The sequence below is a fragment of the Penicillium robsamsonii genome, assembly GCF_028829455.1.
Source record: "Penicillium robsamsonii strain IBT 29466 chromosome Unknown utg000001l_segment0_segment0, whole genome shotgun sequence".
In the NCBI taxonomy this organism is placed as follows: Eukaryota; Fungi; Ascomycota; class Eurotiomycetes; order Eurotiales; family Aspergillaceae; genus Penicillium; species Penicillium robsamsonii.
Genome location: NW_026643219.1, coordinates 77,254 through 93,168, shown reverse-complemented (window position 1 = coordinate 93,168; position 15,915 = coordinate 77,254). Strand labels below are relative to the sequence as shown.

Here is a 15,915-nt window from a genome sequence, read left to right as displayed (position 1 = left end):
CACCCAATGCCCCCGAGGCTCGTGACCATCCATCGCTTTGTCCTATGGTCATCGCGTGATCGGTTTCCCCGCCCTGTCTGTGTCTGCTTCACGATAGAAGAAGGTACCACTGTATCACATCTGCTATTTGGTGGCATATTATTTGTTGCCTAGCATCGGTCATTTTGGAATCTGGGTGGACGCTTTTCTGTATCTGGCATCTCGGGCTGTCGTTTTGACTTTTTTCTTTTGCATTCTTCATGTCACTATTCGGTGGTGGTTCCCTGTATTGATCTGTTTATCTACGCGTGCTCGGATCTTCCTCTCCTTAGACAAGACTGTCTCGTGGACAAGTCGAGAGACCACAGAACTTAGTTTTTACTACGCTTTGAATGATATTATCCTGGTTTTATCCTATTTTTATTTTTATATTGCCATTTGCCACTCGGTCTAGTTTCAATAGCCGATTGTATGCGGATTCCGATATTAAACAATAATATCAAGAAGTATCTACTTTTGTAGAACTCCGTGGACGAGGGTAACAGGCTCATGGCCCTCAATGATCTACTAGCTTACACGGTTGTCCGTAAGTCCACTGTGTCTTTATCCCTACCTAGTGGGGACTTAAGGCATGTGTTTCTGCTGGCGGCTCTCACGGATTCAAATCATCTACAAGTCAACACCACAGCAGATGGAACTCGGTGTCTTGGCGGTGTCATATTATATTTAGCGTCATCCAAGTCTAAATACGATTGATCGACGTAGAAGATCTTCGGCATGCCGCATTTTCACGAACCTAACACAGCCAATGGTGTGGCTCATCTCCATTGTTGGTGACAAGAAAATTTGTTGGATTATATGACCAATAATACTGGATACTTGAGATATCTATGCGAGGTGGCAGTAGCATGGAGAGGTGCGTGGAAGATGGGGGCCAACGACTAGGATGGCGCATGTCCCGCCACGCTTATCTGGTAACGTAGACGGAACCAGAACCGGCAAATAGTCCAAAGGGCCTTATATCTTTGGAGTGGACGAAACACCATTCCCATCAGCAGGGTATGTTTGCCTTTTAAAGCATCGCAGGACCTTCTTTTGGTCTTTCAGGGAGCACACATAAACGAGATGTCTGCCATGGTGATCTAGCGAGGATGTGACGTTACTGTCGGTAAAGTCGGGCACACATAATTTCCTATTGGCGAGAATGGGCTTTGGTCACGTTTTGCATACGCGAGTCATGTATCCTGTGGTGTTGATCGCTAGATTGTAGGAACGAATGTCCCTTGGGTACCCGTCACATCAAACTTACAAGGGTAAAGGCGCGTGGAAATCGGTTCCGTCCTCTTATCGTAGGACACAAAGTCGAATTCAACCCAGCTCGCAAAATGGAAAAGTCATGGGAGAGGGTAACGCTCCCGAACTGGTGGGTGGTCGGGATCTGAGAGACTTCCAGGGCGAAACCTGGTCAGTACGTTGTAGACCCTGCCAGTAACATAGACGCAGCTGCGATCCCCAAGGTACAAGGGAGGCGATAGGCTGCACAGATACCTCGTGGGTTGTATTAGTCCCGCATCTCATTTGTATCAGCTGATTTTAAGTGTCCAATCGACTAATATCCACAACCCTGGGTTTGTTGGTTTGTTAATAGTCGGTTTCTTGTCGCAGGCCCTGCGTACATCCTTAGTGTTCTATATCTCAGGAGAACGGATAGATACTTACGTAGGACTGGAACTACGCCAGCTCCTAGGATGATATTACACGAAACCGGAGGAAGAAATCGAAGGATTCGATCCGGAGTTGGCAAAATACGGAGAGGTTCGCCCCACGCGGCGCAGACCACATCGAAGCCCATTTGGTCAGTCCGTATTTCTTTTGGCGCTGTACTTGGCTAAATCCAGCGGAGCAAGTGGGGGTATATAATTTGCCCCTTTAGCTTCGAGAGCGACTGGAATCTCAGTCCACGAAGTCAAGTGTGATCTCGACATCATCAACTTGTATTTTACCCCCCCTACCTTGGCCAACCCAGGATGAATTAGGTATCCAGGCGAGAAGCGTTATTGCGTTTCCAAATCCTTACTGTGGTTGCAGAAGTGTCACGGTCTCAACTAAATCGTTGGATGTTCATGGGTATTTCGTCTAGGCCAAAGAAAGTGGCTCTCATGTGTCGTTAGGCCTAGTACATTGTACTACTTCTTCTGTGATCCCACCACGGAAATTGAACCGAACCTTCAATGCCCGAGCATCTCAGTTTCCTGTGTACTATGCCTCTGCCCAGTGGCATTCCGATCCCCTGTGCGTGATCAGACTTGGAGGAATGATGCAGAACAGAAGATCTATGTCTGGAAGACCAGCTTCGACCATACTACTTCTAAGGTTCCCAAGACCGAGTTGCAGCAACTTTCTCGATCCGCTAAGAGTAGTTTCAATTCTGAGGAGATGGATCAGGAGTCCGACTCAGACTATCAACCATCGTCGCCTATATATGTATCCCTTACGGAAGAAGATCGTCGGATGTGTGCCATCCGATGTACACCGTACGGGGTCACCGAACTCATCAGATTCCGATGCGAACCAAGCAGGTCGAAAGCGTCGTATCAGTCAAGTTACATCCTCGTCTTCCCGACAAGAGGATGGAAACGAACGAAGCGCCCACATGATGCGCAATTTTGTACCCAACCGTGTTTACTCGGGCTGCAGACTGGCCATGCTTTAAATGATCATTACCCAAATGTGGACACTCCATCGACAAAGTCAAGATGATCTCGTGCGTTTATTGGAAATAAAACTAGATGAGAATCTTGACAGAAACTGCACGCCTTTTGGAACATGCGGGTCCGACGGTGCACCATAAACTTACATGTGCCGTATATGGTTATACGGCCGTTGGAAAGGGAATAACCAAAGGTCTTTGGACGGAAGTCTCTCACGAAGCACATATTTACCATATTCTTTCAAAAAATCCCAAGGGTCTGCAGTACCTGCTTTTCTCGGTACAATCGATGAGGCACTGATCTACTTCCATAACGCGGGAAACATTTCTCATATGCTAGTTATGGGTTGGGGAGGTGAGAGCAAGGTCAATCTGGAAATTACCTCGTCGCTTCGCCGGAAGGTTCAGCAGTCGATAAAAGAAATTCACGAGCTGAGAGTTATTCACGAGGATCTTCGACGTGCAAATATCCTTATATACCATTATATAGTAATAGCACATAATGCACTGGGACATTTCAGTCCCACATGGATGCGCCAACTGACCAGTCTATGGGCATGTCATTGTATATCACGTGGTGATACTGCGACGGGCTCCACTCCTCAACCTCCGATTCCTCCTACAAACATCAAGAGCTATAGTGTTGCATATGTGATGTCAATTGAAGTCGACTGGGCAGCTGCTACATCCGGCCCGGACGGGGAAGCCCTGGCAGAGCGAATCCGGTCGTTCGTACACGAAAAGTTTCAAGAGATCACCCTACCGCGCTTTATTCGCTCAGTCCAGGTCCACTCCTTCGATTTCGGCACCATCGCCCCAGATCTCGAGATAAAAGACCTCTGCGAACCTTTCGCGGATTTCTACGAGGAAGATGACGACGATGATGCCGATACCTCCGTTGCCTCGGAGGAGCTCATGTCCGAGCTCCACGAATCCCCATACGAAGATGACATGACCTTCAACCCTACCGCGCATAGCCTTCATAACTTCAGTCACCATCCATACCCCGGCGAAGGCTTCCAGCCATCTGCGCTTCGATCCCCACTAGGCGACCACCTTAACCCGCATTTCCTCCCCCGCGCCAGTACACCCGGCATTCCCGGCGGTACGTCGACATTAGGATACCATATGCGGTCACTGGGCGGTCTGTCAGGCACCCAGACACCCCTTGCCGCCGTAGCAGGTGGCACCTCATTTGCGAGCGGATGGTCGGATTCGGGTATGGGTGCTGGTCCCAGGTCCCAGGGCGCCCGCCCTGCGGGTGCACATCACCTGGCAGAGCCAGACCTGGATACCACCAACTCCGCCTCCCGACCCTCAACTGCCAACACACTCCCCTCTCACCCCTCCCTTGGCCGCACCGGTAGCGGCGGGTCAAACCCGCATACCAGCGACCCCATCGACATGCCACAGCCCTCAATAGAGATACCTGACGACCCCGCCGGAGGTCAATCGTTCCCCATCCCGCCGCGCATGCGCGAACGCCGCCCAGAAGACTTTCAGGTGCTGTGCCATGCTAAGTATGCTGGTGACGTGCGCATGTCCCTAACTGCGGAGATCTTGCTTGACTACCCGATGCCTAGCTTTGTGGGGCTGCCGTTGAAATTGAATGTCACAGGCATCACATTTGATGGAGTTGCGGTGGTCGCGTATATCCGCAAGCGAGTGCATTTCTGTTTCCTTTCTGCGGAGGACGCAGATGCCCTGCTTGGATCTGAACAGTCCCAGGGTAGCCAAAATCCCAGTGATGGTGGCCGGCCCCGGTCTGGGAGCGATCAGAAGGAGAAGGATCTGAAGCGGCAGGGTGGGCTATTACAGGAGATCCGGGTGGATAGTGAGATTGGTCGCAAGGAAGATGGGAAGCAGGTACTGAAGAATGTTGGGAAGGTTGAGCGGTTTGTGCTCGCGCAGGTTCGAAGGATCTTTGAGGAGGAGCTCGTATATCCAAGCTTTTGGACATTCCTGGTTTGAATTTTCGACTTATGCTGTCCAGCCGTGATCGGCTGATTCATATACTATGTACATTTACGAATACTTATGATCTCTAGACGTGACGATTATTGTTCTGGACCTTAGCCTTTAATATGCTCTGAACACGCTTGCGGCTACCAAGCCTCACCATAGAGCACCAGAAATCAAGGAGGCAATTGAATATGAAAGGGTAAAATCGAATTGAGTATGACAAGTGCTATAGAATCAGCACTATGGATCCCACCGAAAAATCTTAAAGATATCTGCTAGTACATGGAAAGGAATTGTAGCGAGAGAAAACTCGTACTAACTGCAATTCCCACTTGAGAGGGGGTAGTTATGCACAGTATTTCATCCAGAATGTGTCGAGTGATTTTGTTGCCGAAAGGGTTCCAACTCCCATGACAGGGGAGAAGGCCTCGATCCAAAGCAAACATAAAGATGCGCGAGTGATAGTCTGTCAAAGTTTAGGCTTCGACAGTCTGAATCCAGCGGGATTGAACAATGCAACCCTTTTACAGGTCTTTCTTGTCCTTCTTCTCGTTCCTGTCGCCCTTTTCGTTGGAAATCTGGTCACCCAGGCTGTGGTACTCGCGGGTCAGACCCTCACACTGCTTCTTGAGAGTCTCAATATCCCGATCCTTGGTCTCTATGAGCTCCTTAAGACGACCGATCTCGCCGACTGAGCCAGCCTCCGCGATACGGGCAGAGTCCTTTCCACCGGACTTCTTGTCGCCCTCGAGGAGACGGACGCGGTCCTCAAGGCGAAGAGTCTCGAGAATCATGGTATAGGTGCGGTTGAGGATCAAGGAAAGGAACAAAGTGAATCCACAGAGATACATGTTGCGCTGCGAGTAGAACTTGCGGGCTTGGACCTCCATGCGGTCGGTACCAAGGTGGGCGGCTCTGTTGATGACAGTGGTTAGCCGTTTCCCTAGAATATCTGAGGATTGGCTACTTACCCCATGCCGGGGCCGTCCTTAGTGAAGGCGGACAGTTCCTGCTGCACACGGTACACACGGTTCACGGAGTCGAGGAACAAAATGAGGATAAAGATGAATGTAATCTGGAGGCAAGTTTAGCAGTCTGACAGGAAATTTTAGGTTCCATAATTGGCAATATACCTTCAATCCATATTGCAGCTTGGCGATGATCGGGCTCTCCGAGATGAAGGCAAACAGCTTGCGCTTAATGGTGTGAGGGAGGGGTATGACAAGAGCTAAGAATACAGCCATCTCAAACACCAGAAGGAGAAACACCTATATGAAAGAATTTTGTTAGTCCAACGATAGGGGCAGAAATGCAGGCATGACGTTGGCAGCTTGGGCTGGGTGGGCAGATTCAGGCTGCAGGCTGCAGCGATTCTTGCGCAGCACCACAAGAAGAAACGGGCAAGGAACCTGTCGAACGTACAAGGGAGTAGTAGAGAGTCATTTTGCCGTGTACTATCAATCCAGCGATACTTGAAATCGAAATTCTGGCCTAGTCAAAAGGGGCGGGGTGTCGAGAGCTTCACAAAGGTAGCTTAAGGGGCAATGTAAACAAATGCGAAGCAGCAGCAATTCTGTGGTGAACAAGCACAAACACAGAAATACCAAATAGAAATTCCGATCAAATAGTTGAGGCAATTGAAAGGGAGATCAAGAGACGAGGTGGTCTTATGGAAGTTTTTCAGGTTCGGAGGAAGACGTCATGGCCTCGGAGGATCTGCACGTGATGCTGTCATCAACCCTAATTAGGACAGGATCTATTGACTTCACTCTCGTCCCTGAGACATCTTGACTTGTTGATATGGTGATTTGCTTTGGAATGCTCCAGCTTCTTTAAATGCGTTTAATCATATTTTTGATATGTACAACACTGAAATTTAGTATATGTCGTCATCACGAGATCTACATTGTATGTAACTAATACTGATCAAACCTCAGTATTCGATTAGACCAACATAATTCAGTTAACGGTTCTCCCAAGATGCATATCTCTCGATCAAGTAGAGCCAAGCGATATATGAATATGTACATCGTATTCGGTGAGTCACCGGGGAAGGATTCCCCTCAAGTGGGGAAGTTTCGGCTATTGGGGTAACCCCAAAGCTATCAGCAGTCGAGGAGTCTAGAAATATATATAGTTAAATAGACAACGCTAGACCATATCACTGCACATTGATTGTTTTTACATTTCGTCCCAAAACCATGGCGCACGACAATCTAAGCACCGAAGAGATTGAAAGAGCATCTCAGCTTCTAAGTGCACAAGACAAGGCCGTCGCTCTTTTCAAGGAGATCGAACGCGATTTGATCCGACCGGGAATCACTGAAAAGACCCTAAATGCAGAAATATACCAACTAGGACTTGATCGCTATGGTATCAAGACCCACTGGCACAAACGAGTCATCCGCAGTGGACCAAACACCTTGAGCCCGTTCAACGATAACCCTCCGGATCGTGTGATTCAGCCTGATGATATTTTAGTCATTGACCTGGGCCCAGTCTTTGAAGCCTGGGAAGCTGACTTTGGGCGCACTTTCGTCCTAGGAGATGATCCAAATAAGCTGAAGTTGCGGGACGCCCTTGAACCGATCTGGAACACAGTCAAGGCAAAATATCGCGAGAACCCAGATGTGTCGGGCGACGAGCTATACAACATCTCCTGTCAGGCTGCGAAACAAGAAGGCTGGGATTTTGGCGCGGATATTGCGGGCCATCTCGTTGGGTCGTTCCCTCATGAACGCATTCCGCGGGATAGAATTTCCCTCTATATCACAAAAGGCAATAATGAGTCAATGGGCCTGTCAGGCCGTGATGGGTTCAAGCGTCATTGGATTTTGGAAATTCATCTTCATGATCGCGCACGCGGATTTGGTGGTTTCTACGAGCAACTCTTGACGGTCAATTAGGCTTTCTGAGGTGTTTCTATGCAAGTCACACTAGTTATCGAGGTAGACGGTGGCCACGTACAATGTCTTTGATGACGCAGAGATAGTTCATCAAGAGCTCCTTCTAACGCGTGAAGGAATTGAGCGCCTTGCTAAAATATCTAGACATGCATTCGTGATGATTTTATGTACAATTTTAGGACATGTAAGGTTTATATACTGATCTTTTTTTTAGCCCTCAGCCTCGTAGGAGTTCGACTTGTGCTTGGGCTCGAACTTGAAGGTGTCGGGTGCAGGACCCAGGAACATTTCACTGTAGTATCGATGGACTGTTAGTTAATAAATTCTTTAAAAAGCCGGTGAAAGCAAACTCACGTGATCTTGATCCAGTCTTTGTAGTTGCCACTGCCCATTAGCGTCTCCAACTCATTCCGGCCGCGCCAAGCAGGTGGTCTGTCCTGAATGTTGGGAGGGAGGTACTCTAACAGTCCGATCGGGACATATCGATAGGTAAAGCTCAGCCATTCTAGCAGGAAGCGACGGGTCGTTCCGACGCCATGCTCGTCAGAGCCCCATGCTAGGAGACCGTACTTGACGAACTTCTCGATATAGGCTAGACGCTCGGTCGCGGATTTGTCCAAATACTGGCCGGTCTGGATCTCCTCGAAGATCCATGGCTTGATCAAAGCTCCACGAGCCACCATCACAGAGTCCACACCGGCATTTTTGATGTGGTCGTCGTAGTCGGTATGCGAGTAGCAGTCGCCATTTCCGATGAAATAAGTCTTGCCACCATTGGGCATGTGGCGGGCATCCGGTTCACGGATGGTGTCGCTGAGTGCATCCTGCTTCTTGTTCAGACGCTTGATGAGAGCTGCACAGTCTGAGATGTATCCCCAGTCTGCCTGTCGGGTGTAGCGCTGCTGTCTACTACGTCCGTGCAGGGTGATGGCTGCGGCACCTGGGGGGCCGAGGTCCAGAACACTAGACTCGTATCCACCGAGAACCATGCGCTCCACCAGCTTCTGGGCGGTAGGCTGGTTGTCCTTAGTTCCCATGCGGATCTTGACGGTAATCGGAATCTCCTGCGAGACAGTGTTCATGCCGCGAATAATCTTCTCTAATTTGGAGTGATGGTCAAGAAGAGCTGAGCCAGCTCCATCACGGAATACAAGTTCGATGGGGCAGCCGCAGTTCAAGTCAATGACGCGCAGGTTGGGTGTAAACTTCGACAACACCTCAGTGGCCTTAAGAGCTTGCCAAGGCTTGTTGGCAGCAATTTGGGCGCCGAACCTAGAGTCCTTGGAGTTATCATAGCCCTGAACAATATTGTCGCCCGGGATAACGGTTGGCGATGCCATTTCTGACTCGTGCGCCTTCAACAGGGTCCATTCGGACCTTGAGCCTTGGATCAAAGGCATACTCATAGCCATCTCTGAGTATGTGAACTGCGCGCCCAGGTCTCCACAAAGTCTTCGGAATGGCATGTTGCCTTGGGTTGTGAGAGGTGCCAAAACGGGTGTCTCCGGTCCAAAGTAAATGCGACGCTTCTCTGACGGCATGAAGGGAGGCTCAAGGAATTGAGCACGGTTCTCCTGTATGTCGATCTTCGCTTGTTCATCCGGTTCAACAAGCTCACCCTTCTCGCGGGTGGTGGATCGCGGGTGGATCGCCTTCTCCAATTCTGCAGATACTTCGGTCGCCCATTTGGTGTAGGAATCGGCCCGCGGGGTGTCCTCCCGCCTTCTCATAAGAGCGATTTTATCTTCGTTCGAAATGATGTTGACAATTCCGTCCGGTGTTGCGTTGGCCACACGAGGCCGAGCTTTTTCCATACGTTCTGCGTCCTCCAGTAGAATCAATTCCTTCTTGCCGTCTTCGGTTTCTCTCTCGGTTGAGTGCGAACCAACCATGCGACATTTCCAGCCAGAATAACATTTGCCTAGGGCTTCGTAGGCGGGGCACATGTTGTTCAGGGTCGTAAGATCCTCACGCTTATGGTCTTTCAGGTAAACACGCAAATCATGCTCAAATCGACATTTCTCGCCATATTGGCACTCTTCGGCGGAAAATTCGTTGGCAAACATTCTCGTGCTGCAAAGGCCCTTCGCATCGTTGGATTTACCATAACTGCGATTGGTGTTCTGGCCCTTCTTCTTCTTCTTTCCTTTGTCCTTCTTACCACCATCACGCTCATCACGGGGAGCGGCCTCGGCGGCATCATCGGGACTGGTCTCATCTGCAGGACGAGGCTTTGGTGTGATTTCGATACGGTACCTGAGTAGCAAATTTTAGTATTTTGTGATCGTTGAGGGGCAGCCAGACATACTCTGCTTTGATAGGTGCCACTCCCCTATCGCGCATATCTACCTTGGCGGGTTTAGAGGGTTCTTCCAATCGTGCCTTCTTGGATGGAGGCTCGTCCACGCCCGCGGCGCTAGAATCATTTGCAGCGTCGCGCTTCGGAATCTCCGTGTCTAGCACAGCAACGCTAGCCTCTGAGGCCTGAACCTTTGTAGTTTCGGGCTCCATCGTATTTTAGGGGGAAGAGCGAGCTATTCACTAAACTTCGCAATCGCTGTCAGGAACATTCGGTCAAAATTTCGCATCCAGGGAATATGTTTGCATTGTTTGAATTCGATACAATTGGCTCGGTATGTCTGCGGGTCCCTTTCCTATAAGAGGCAAGCGCAAACACAAATCTGGCCCCTCTCGTTGCATAATAACCGGTCCAATCAATGGTATTCAACTCTCTGTATTGCTGTATCCACTATTCTGACAATTTAGTTAACTAACTAGTTATTTGACACTCTACAGAGTATGTTGCCTGATTCTGCAGGCCAAAATTAGCATCGGGAGATCTGTTAATCCATACATTTCTTGGCCTTGATAGATCTTCGAAAAGCCCTCCATGGGAGGGGATTCATTTTCGACATCGTTTAACACGTAATTGTGTTATGCCTCCCCGCCGAAATCAATCCAAATCCCACCATGGCTGTTTGCAATGCAAGCGACGTAGTGTCAAGGTAGGTAAGAGGATCTCTATCCTGCCTTTCTACGCCATATTAGCTCACTGCCGCACCTCTCTCCGCACAGTGTGACGAGAAACGGCCGAAATGCACTCGCTGTTTCAATCGTCAGTCTGCTTGCCAATACTCAATACTATGCCAGTGGACACGGGAAGATCTGAGTCATCATGGATTGTCAGATATTGAAGGGACTCAGTCAATTGCGCAACATAACTACGTCGCAACTTCACACCAGCGGCCTCAAGAACGAGGTGATTTCAACACGCAGCATTTACGGCTCCTTCTTCAGTGGACAACTACGACGTATCGATCTATCAGCCGAAGTGAGGGTCTAGAGTGGATATGGCAACATACCATCCCGCGACTCTCCCTTTCCCACCCTTTTTTACTCCATGGCGTGTTGGCGTTGGCGGCACTTCATCTTACACTAACCAGCGCCGAGAAAACGGAGCGAGAAGACCTAATTCGAGCCGCCGAGTATCATCAAAGCGAAGCCATTACATTCCTCACTCCAGCTCTGACCAACACGACGTCCTCGACTTGTGACGCCGCGTTTTCATTATCGCTGATATTAGTGATTTTCTCCTTCGGATTTCCGCTCGCAGTAGGGCCAACCTATGGATCAGATTCACTGGATGACATTTATCAGGTGTTTATGTTCACTAAGAAAATGATGACCTTTTCCGTCGGGATCTACGAGAGTGTCAAAAACGGAGAAGTTAGTGGGCTGGCCATCTTAGAGGAGTCGGACTTGGAACCCTCCGACTCTACTCTATCGGCCCTGTCGGCTCTATGCGAGCTAAACAAGCAAGCACGGCGCGCAAATGCTGCTCATGATTATGAAACCATTCAAGAGACGATTCAGTGCCTGGAAGTTCCGTTAGCCAGCTTGAACCATGGAGGAGGACTACCCTCTATCTTTATGTGGATATTTTTAACTCCCACTGCCTTCTTTGAACTGGTATCGAAGCGAGATCCTCTGAGTTTGATTGTCCTTGCTCATTATTGTGTTCCACTACACTATCATCGAGCGAACTGGTGGCTCTCTTCATGGGGTTATCGAGTGCTTGAGATAGTTTATAAAACCTTGGACAGCCATCTTAGGCCTTCGCTTACATGGCCGATACGCGAGATTGGGTACAAGGAAAGCGAGGGCTAATTAAGTTTACAGCATCTAACCTGGTTTCTTCAATGGACGCAGAGCCCTATCATGATCTCTTCAGTTCCTTCGTAGCGAGTTGAACTTTCATCCTGGTTCCATCTACTGGCTTGGCAGTAACCTCCAGCGTCTGTGGAATCGGTCAGTTCCATATTCCATAAGACAGTATTCTGTATCCCAAACTTTGGCGAAGGGAAGGGGTATGGGACTCACATTATATAGAGTAGATTTCACTTCGTACTGTCCTGTAGAGTTCATAATGGGTTCGCCACTCTCATTAAGCTTGATTTCTCCCAATCCCACTTTGACAAAATCATACTGTCTCACCACCGACGCCAGAATGACCCGTGCTTCAATATTAGCCAGCTCCTGCCCAATGCAATTCCGAGGACCACGTTCAAATGGTCGCCAGGCGCTAGGTGGTATTTGTCTGTCAGACCCTTTGGAGCCACCCCCAAGCTTGGATCTTCGTTCGTCTGTATTCTGGTGTCGGTGTTACCAAGCCAGCGCTCAGGCATGAACGTATCCCGTGTTTCGCCAAACACCCTCTCGTCACGCTGTATAATGGTCTCGCAGTTGTATAACACCACACCGTCAAGGCATAAGTCATCCCCACCAGGTAACTTGATTGTAAAGCCTGATCCAGGCTCACAGTAGCGGGCAGTACCCGACGGTGGGTATAAACGAAGGATCTCCTTGATGACGGCCGAGATATATGACATGCGGGAGAGAAGTCTGTCTCCTTGTTCCGATAAAAGCATTTCATGCACATTTTCCGGACTCGAATTCGGTCCGAAGATTTCGTCCAGTTCACGTCGAACGATGTTCATTGCACGCGGGGTGCGGCTGAGCTCGTACAGTGCCCACTGAAGTAAGACACTGGTTGTGTCATGGCCGGCAAAGAGGAAGGTCTTGAGCTGATCACAAACCTGATCGAGGATGTTAGGGGTCAGTTCGTCGATATCCCGCAGACTCAGCGAGAGGATACTCCGAGATTCACTATTCGGTTTGCATCCTGCGCCAGACTGTTCGGTCTTCTCTTCATACGTCCGTTGGATTGTATTCTTGATCAGCACGTCCAATCTGCGAACTAAACGTCGTCGATATCGAATCGTCCAGGGATTAATCCAGATGCCTCCGTTATCGCCCCGACCACGATAAGTTGAACCCAAATCACGGAAGAGACGGATGATCTCATTCTGGTCGCATCTACCTAGCTGCGCACAGAGATCAATGTCCATGGTCACGGTACCTGGTTGTATTTTGATTAGTATTAAGCTTGTGTTTCTTCAATAGAAAGATAGAACGAGATCATTACCAATAATATCAAAGGTAAGGTTCGTGCATAGCTCATGCATTTTGAATTCCTCGCCAGTGGTAGCGTAGTGCTCGAGGATAGCAACAAACCGCCGTGTTTTGTCAACGATACAGGGCAAGAGGCGGACCAGGTGTTTTGAGGCAAACCCAGGATTGAATATTTTACGGAGTGACTTCCATTCTTCGCCCTATGTTGGTCAAAATGAGTGTTTCCCGGGCCTAGTGCAATCTCATCTTGATTTCGGCCTAGACATACCTCCGCGGTGATAATCGATCTGGGACCGAACAAGTCCTCAAACGCTCTTGTTGTTGGTGCCTTGGGGATACTGTACGGAAAAGCCTTGGAAGCCTTGGTGACCTGTTCAGCAATATCATGACTGCAAACCACACATAAGACTGGCGCCACTGGATAGGTATCTAATATGAATATTGGTACGTTGCCCAGCGTTTTGCAGATTTCGGAAAAGACAATATCTGCGTCCAGTGTCAGCGACTTTTAACTACACGACGTTCTCCCGTTGCTCCCTCATAGGCTTAGGACTTACCGATATGCCTCTCTTTGTCACCATTGGAGATAACATCACTCAAAGTCTTGAGATGGCCCAATAGCAATGACGAATGGAGCTGAGGCAAGCTGGCATAGCGACGACGATGCTGGCGAAGTCGGTGAAAGAGATAGACTGACAATAGCGAGATGCCGGCCAGGACGGACTTTTGCAGTACTTTCATCCTCGCATAAAATAATGAAAATGAGACTCTATTGACAATGCCAATCTCAGAAATACCTTTAAATATTCTTCTGGCCTCTCCTTTCCATTCTGCTCTTCTAAAAATTACGAGAATACGTCACGGTAACCGCTCGTAATAAATCCCAAATGTAGTTTAGTGCCTCGTAAAATATATCTTGGGTCCTCCAAACTTTACGAGACAGAGCTACCGAAGTTCAACCGTGACGTTAATGACTAGTTAGTCCAATCGTGTGTCAGCGATGGCAATCAACCAGCCCGCTGGTACCCGCTAAGAAATCTAATTGCGGAAATGTAGCCTACTACCTAGGACGTGATTGGTCAGACCTGCCTCAAGCCGGGATTGATTGTGTCATCCATAATTATTGCGTGCCAGAGAATTATCTATAGTCTGGATCTATGATAAAGTCATGAGAAGAAGCGTCGCAACATGATGAGCTATATAACTAGGTCGCGATCCCTCTGGAAAAATGATTAATCATTCATCATTCTTCCGGTATCTACACTCTTTGACGGAAACATTAAACCACTCAATTTGACCAACATGCCAAACAACCCCACCACCAAAGTTGCCCTTGTTGGGGTATGTTGTCTCGTGGATCCAATATTTATACGTAACTAAACATATCTGACTAGGGCTCCGGGAATCTTGGTCCCGTGATCCTCTCAGAATTATTGGACGCTGGATTCGCCGTCACGGTTCTCACTAGACAAGGGAGCAGCAAGACCTTTGACCCCAGAGCTCAAATTGCGAAAGTAGACTACGAATCTCTTGAACCGCTCAAAGCTGCTTTAGCCGGCAATGATGTCGTCGTTAACACCCTCGGTGTGGGCGCCATCCCCCGCGACATCCACTTACGTCTCGTTGACGCTGCGGTGGCTGCCGGCGTCAAACGCTTCCTCCCATCAGAGTACGGTTCCAACACAACTCACCCTAATATCGCGAAGCTCCCCGTCTTTGGAGACAAGATTGCCGTTCAAGAACATCTCAAGAACGTCTCGCAGCAGTCTGGCCTTAGTTATACAATTCTGATTAATGGACCTTTCCTCGACTGGGGAATTAAGACAGGGTTCCTCCTGGACCTATCTGGTCCTGTCGTTCCCTTGTACGATGGTGGCGATCGAAAGTTCAGTTCCACAACTCTAAGAGGAGTCGGCAAAGCTGTGGTGGGAATTATCAACAACCCCTCCGCTACCGAAAATACCGCTGTCTTTGTTAACGAGGCAAGGGTGTCACAGAAGGAACTTTTGGCCTTGTCGGGTAAGAGTCTTGAGACCAAGACTGTGCAAACATCAGACCTAGAACAGGAAGCCTTCGCCGAGCTTGCTAAACCCACACCAAACCCTGGTGTGGTCGCCTTTGGCTTCCTGCGGAGGGCTATCTTCGGTGAAGGGTATGGGAGCCTCTTCGATCCTGAAAAACTTTCCAACGATTTGTATGATTTGAAGACTTTGTCTGAGGAGGAACTTCGGAGCCTCGTTGCCGAGTGACGCTACACTAGGTTAGTCAACAGACCGCCCACTGCCTTATTTCCGCGCATAAGGCTCGGGTACACGACCGATCTTGTACATAGCCAGACTTTAGTTCCTCAATGACATCGTCTTTGCACCCCTAGGGTTCACAACTATTATAACAGGCTTGACCTTCCGATAAGGGACAAGAATCTGCTGAACTGACTGGTTGTGATCATGCTGACGTTGGATCCGCTAGAGCCTTAAAACGAGGACGAGGGCTCCTGATTCGCATTCAAATGAGTCTTATTTTCAGCCGCATGACCTCGAACCTGGGGATCAAGATTCGCAATATGCCCCCACTCCAGGATACGATGGCCGCACGCCTGCGTCAAGTTATGGGCATAGCCCTTCCCTCGACTATCACTCCCAATACGATCTGGTAGTCCTGTCACAACGGCAACCGCAAATTCCCCGACTACATGTAAACTACTCGGCGTATTCAGTTTCACTGCAGAGGATCCCACTCCTTGGCCTCACTCGTGGTTGCTAATGGATCCGTTTTAATTTAAATTTTGTTCAATTGTCTATTTCAAGTATTTCAGAACAGAGACGACGAGTAAATTACCTTCTATAGCTGTTATAATACGTAGTTTTTCCTGCCGTTTCCTGCCGT

The 15,915-nt window shown here is 49.0% G+C and overlaps 8 protein-coding genes across 8 annotated transcripts, besides 1 other annotated feature; 5 read left to right on the top strand and 3 right to left on the bottom strand.

The window, feature by feature from the left end:
• Positions 1–59: part of a sequence feature (Short protein (N7447_000039, KAJ5834013.1) was converted to a misc_feature.) that runs on past the window's edge.
• A 2,402-nt stretch (positions 60–2,461) lies between these two features.
• N7447_000038 (uncharacterized protein) lies at positions 2,462–2,692 on the top strand (the record flags this gene model as incomplete). The annotated part of the gene is made up of 1 exon (XM_057224315.1): positions 2,462–2,692. The coding sequence occupies one exon, from the start codon at positions 2,462–2,464 to the stop codon at positions 2,690–2,692; it is 231 nt and encodes a 76-aa protein (XP_057088331.1).
• A 528-nt stretch (positions 2,693–3,220) lies between these two features.
• Positions 3,221–4,660, top strand: mdm12 (ERMES complex subunit MDM12; the record flags this gene model as incomplete). Its single annotated transcript, XM_057224314.1, has 1 exon — positions 3,221–4,660. The coding sequence occupies one exon, from the start codon at positions 3,221–3,223 to the stop codon at positions 4,658–4,660; it is 1,440 nt and encodes a 479-aa protein (XP_057088330.1).
• Positions 4,661–5,175: 515 nt separating this feature from the next.
• Positions 5,176–6,094, bottom strand: N7447_000036 (putative BAP31 domain protein; the record flags this gene model as incomplete). The annotated part of the gene is made up of 4 exons (XM_057224313.1): positions 5,176–5,566; positions 5,623–5,726; positions 5,785–5,919; positions 6,074–6,094. The coding sequence occupies 4 exons, from the start codon at positions 6,092–6,094 to the stop codon at positions 5,176–5,178; spliced, it is 651 nt and encodes a 216-aa protein (XP_057088329.1).
• A 758-nt stretch (positions 6,095–6,852) lies between these two features.
• Positions 6,853–7,557, top strand: N7447_000035 (M24 family metallopeptidase; the record flags this gene model as incomplete). The annotated part of the gene is made up of 1 exon (XM_057224312.1): positions 6,853–7,557. One exon carries the CDS (start codon positions 6,853–6,855, stop codon positions 7,555–7,557), a length of 705 nt encoding a protein of 234 aa, XP_057088328.1.
• Positions 7,558–7,767: 210 nt separating this feature from the next.
• dus3 (tRNA dihydrouridine synthase DUS3) lies at positions 7,768–10,068 on the bottom strand (the record flags this gene model as incomplete). Its single annotated transcript, XM_057224311.1, has 3 exons — positions 7,768–7,849; positions 7,912–9,813; positions 9,866–10,068. The coding sequence occupies 3 exons, from the start codon at positions 10,066–10,068 to the stop codon at positions 7,768–7,770; spliced, it is 2,187 nt and encodes a 728-aa protein (XP_057088327.1).
• A 1,167-nt stretch (positions 10,069–11,235) lies between these two features.
• Positions 11,236–11,724, top strand: N7447_000033 (uncharacterized protein; the record flags this gene model as incomplete). Its single annotated transcript, XM_057224310.1, has 1 exon — positions 11,236–11,724. The coding sequence occupies one exon, from the start codon at positions 11,236–11,238 to the stop codon at positions 11,722–11,724; it is 489 nt and encodes a 162-aa protein (XP_057088326.1).
• A 49-nt stretch (positions 11,725–11,773) lies between these two features.
• On the bottom strand, positions 11,774–13,770 carry N7447_000032 (cytochrome P450; the record flags this gene model as incomplete). Its single annotated transcript, XM_057224309.1, has 6 exons — positions 11,774–11,854; positions 11,938–12,164; positions 12,224–12,976; positions 13,043–13,229; positions 13,298–13,515; positions 13,587–13,770. The coding sequence occupies 6 exons, from the start codon at positions 13,768–13,770 to the stop codon at positions 11,774–11,776; spliced, it is 1,650 nt and encodes a 549-aa protein (XP_057088325.1).
• A 561-nt stretch (positions 13,771–14,331) lies between these two features.
• N7447_000031 (aromatic alcohol reductase) lies at positions 14,332–15,278 on the top strand (the record flags this gene model as incomplete). Its single annotated transcript, XM_057224308.1, has 2 exons — positions 14,332–14,370; positions 14,424–15,278. 2 exons carry the CDS (start codon positions 14,332–14,334, stop codon positions 15,276–15,278), a joined length of 894 nt encoding a protein of 297 aa, XP_057088324.1.
• Between the last annotated feature and the right edge of the window lie 637 nt (positions 15,279–15,915).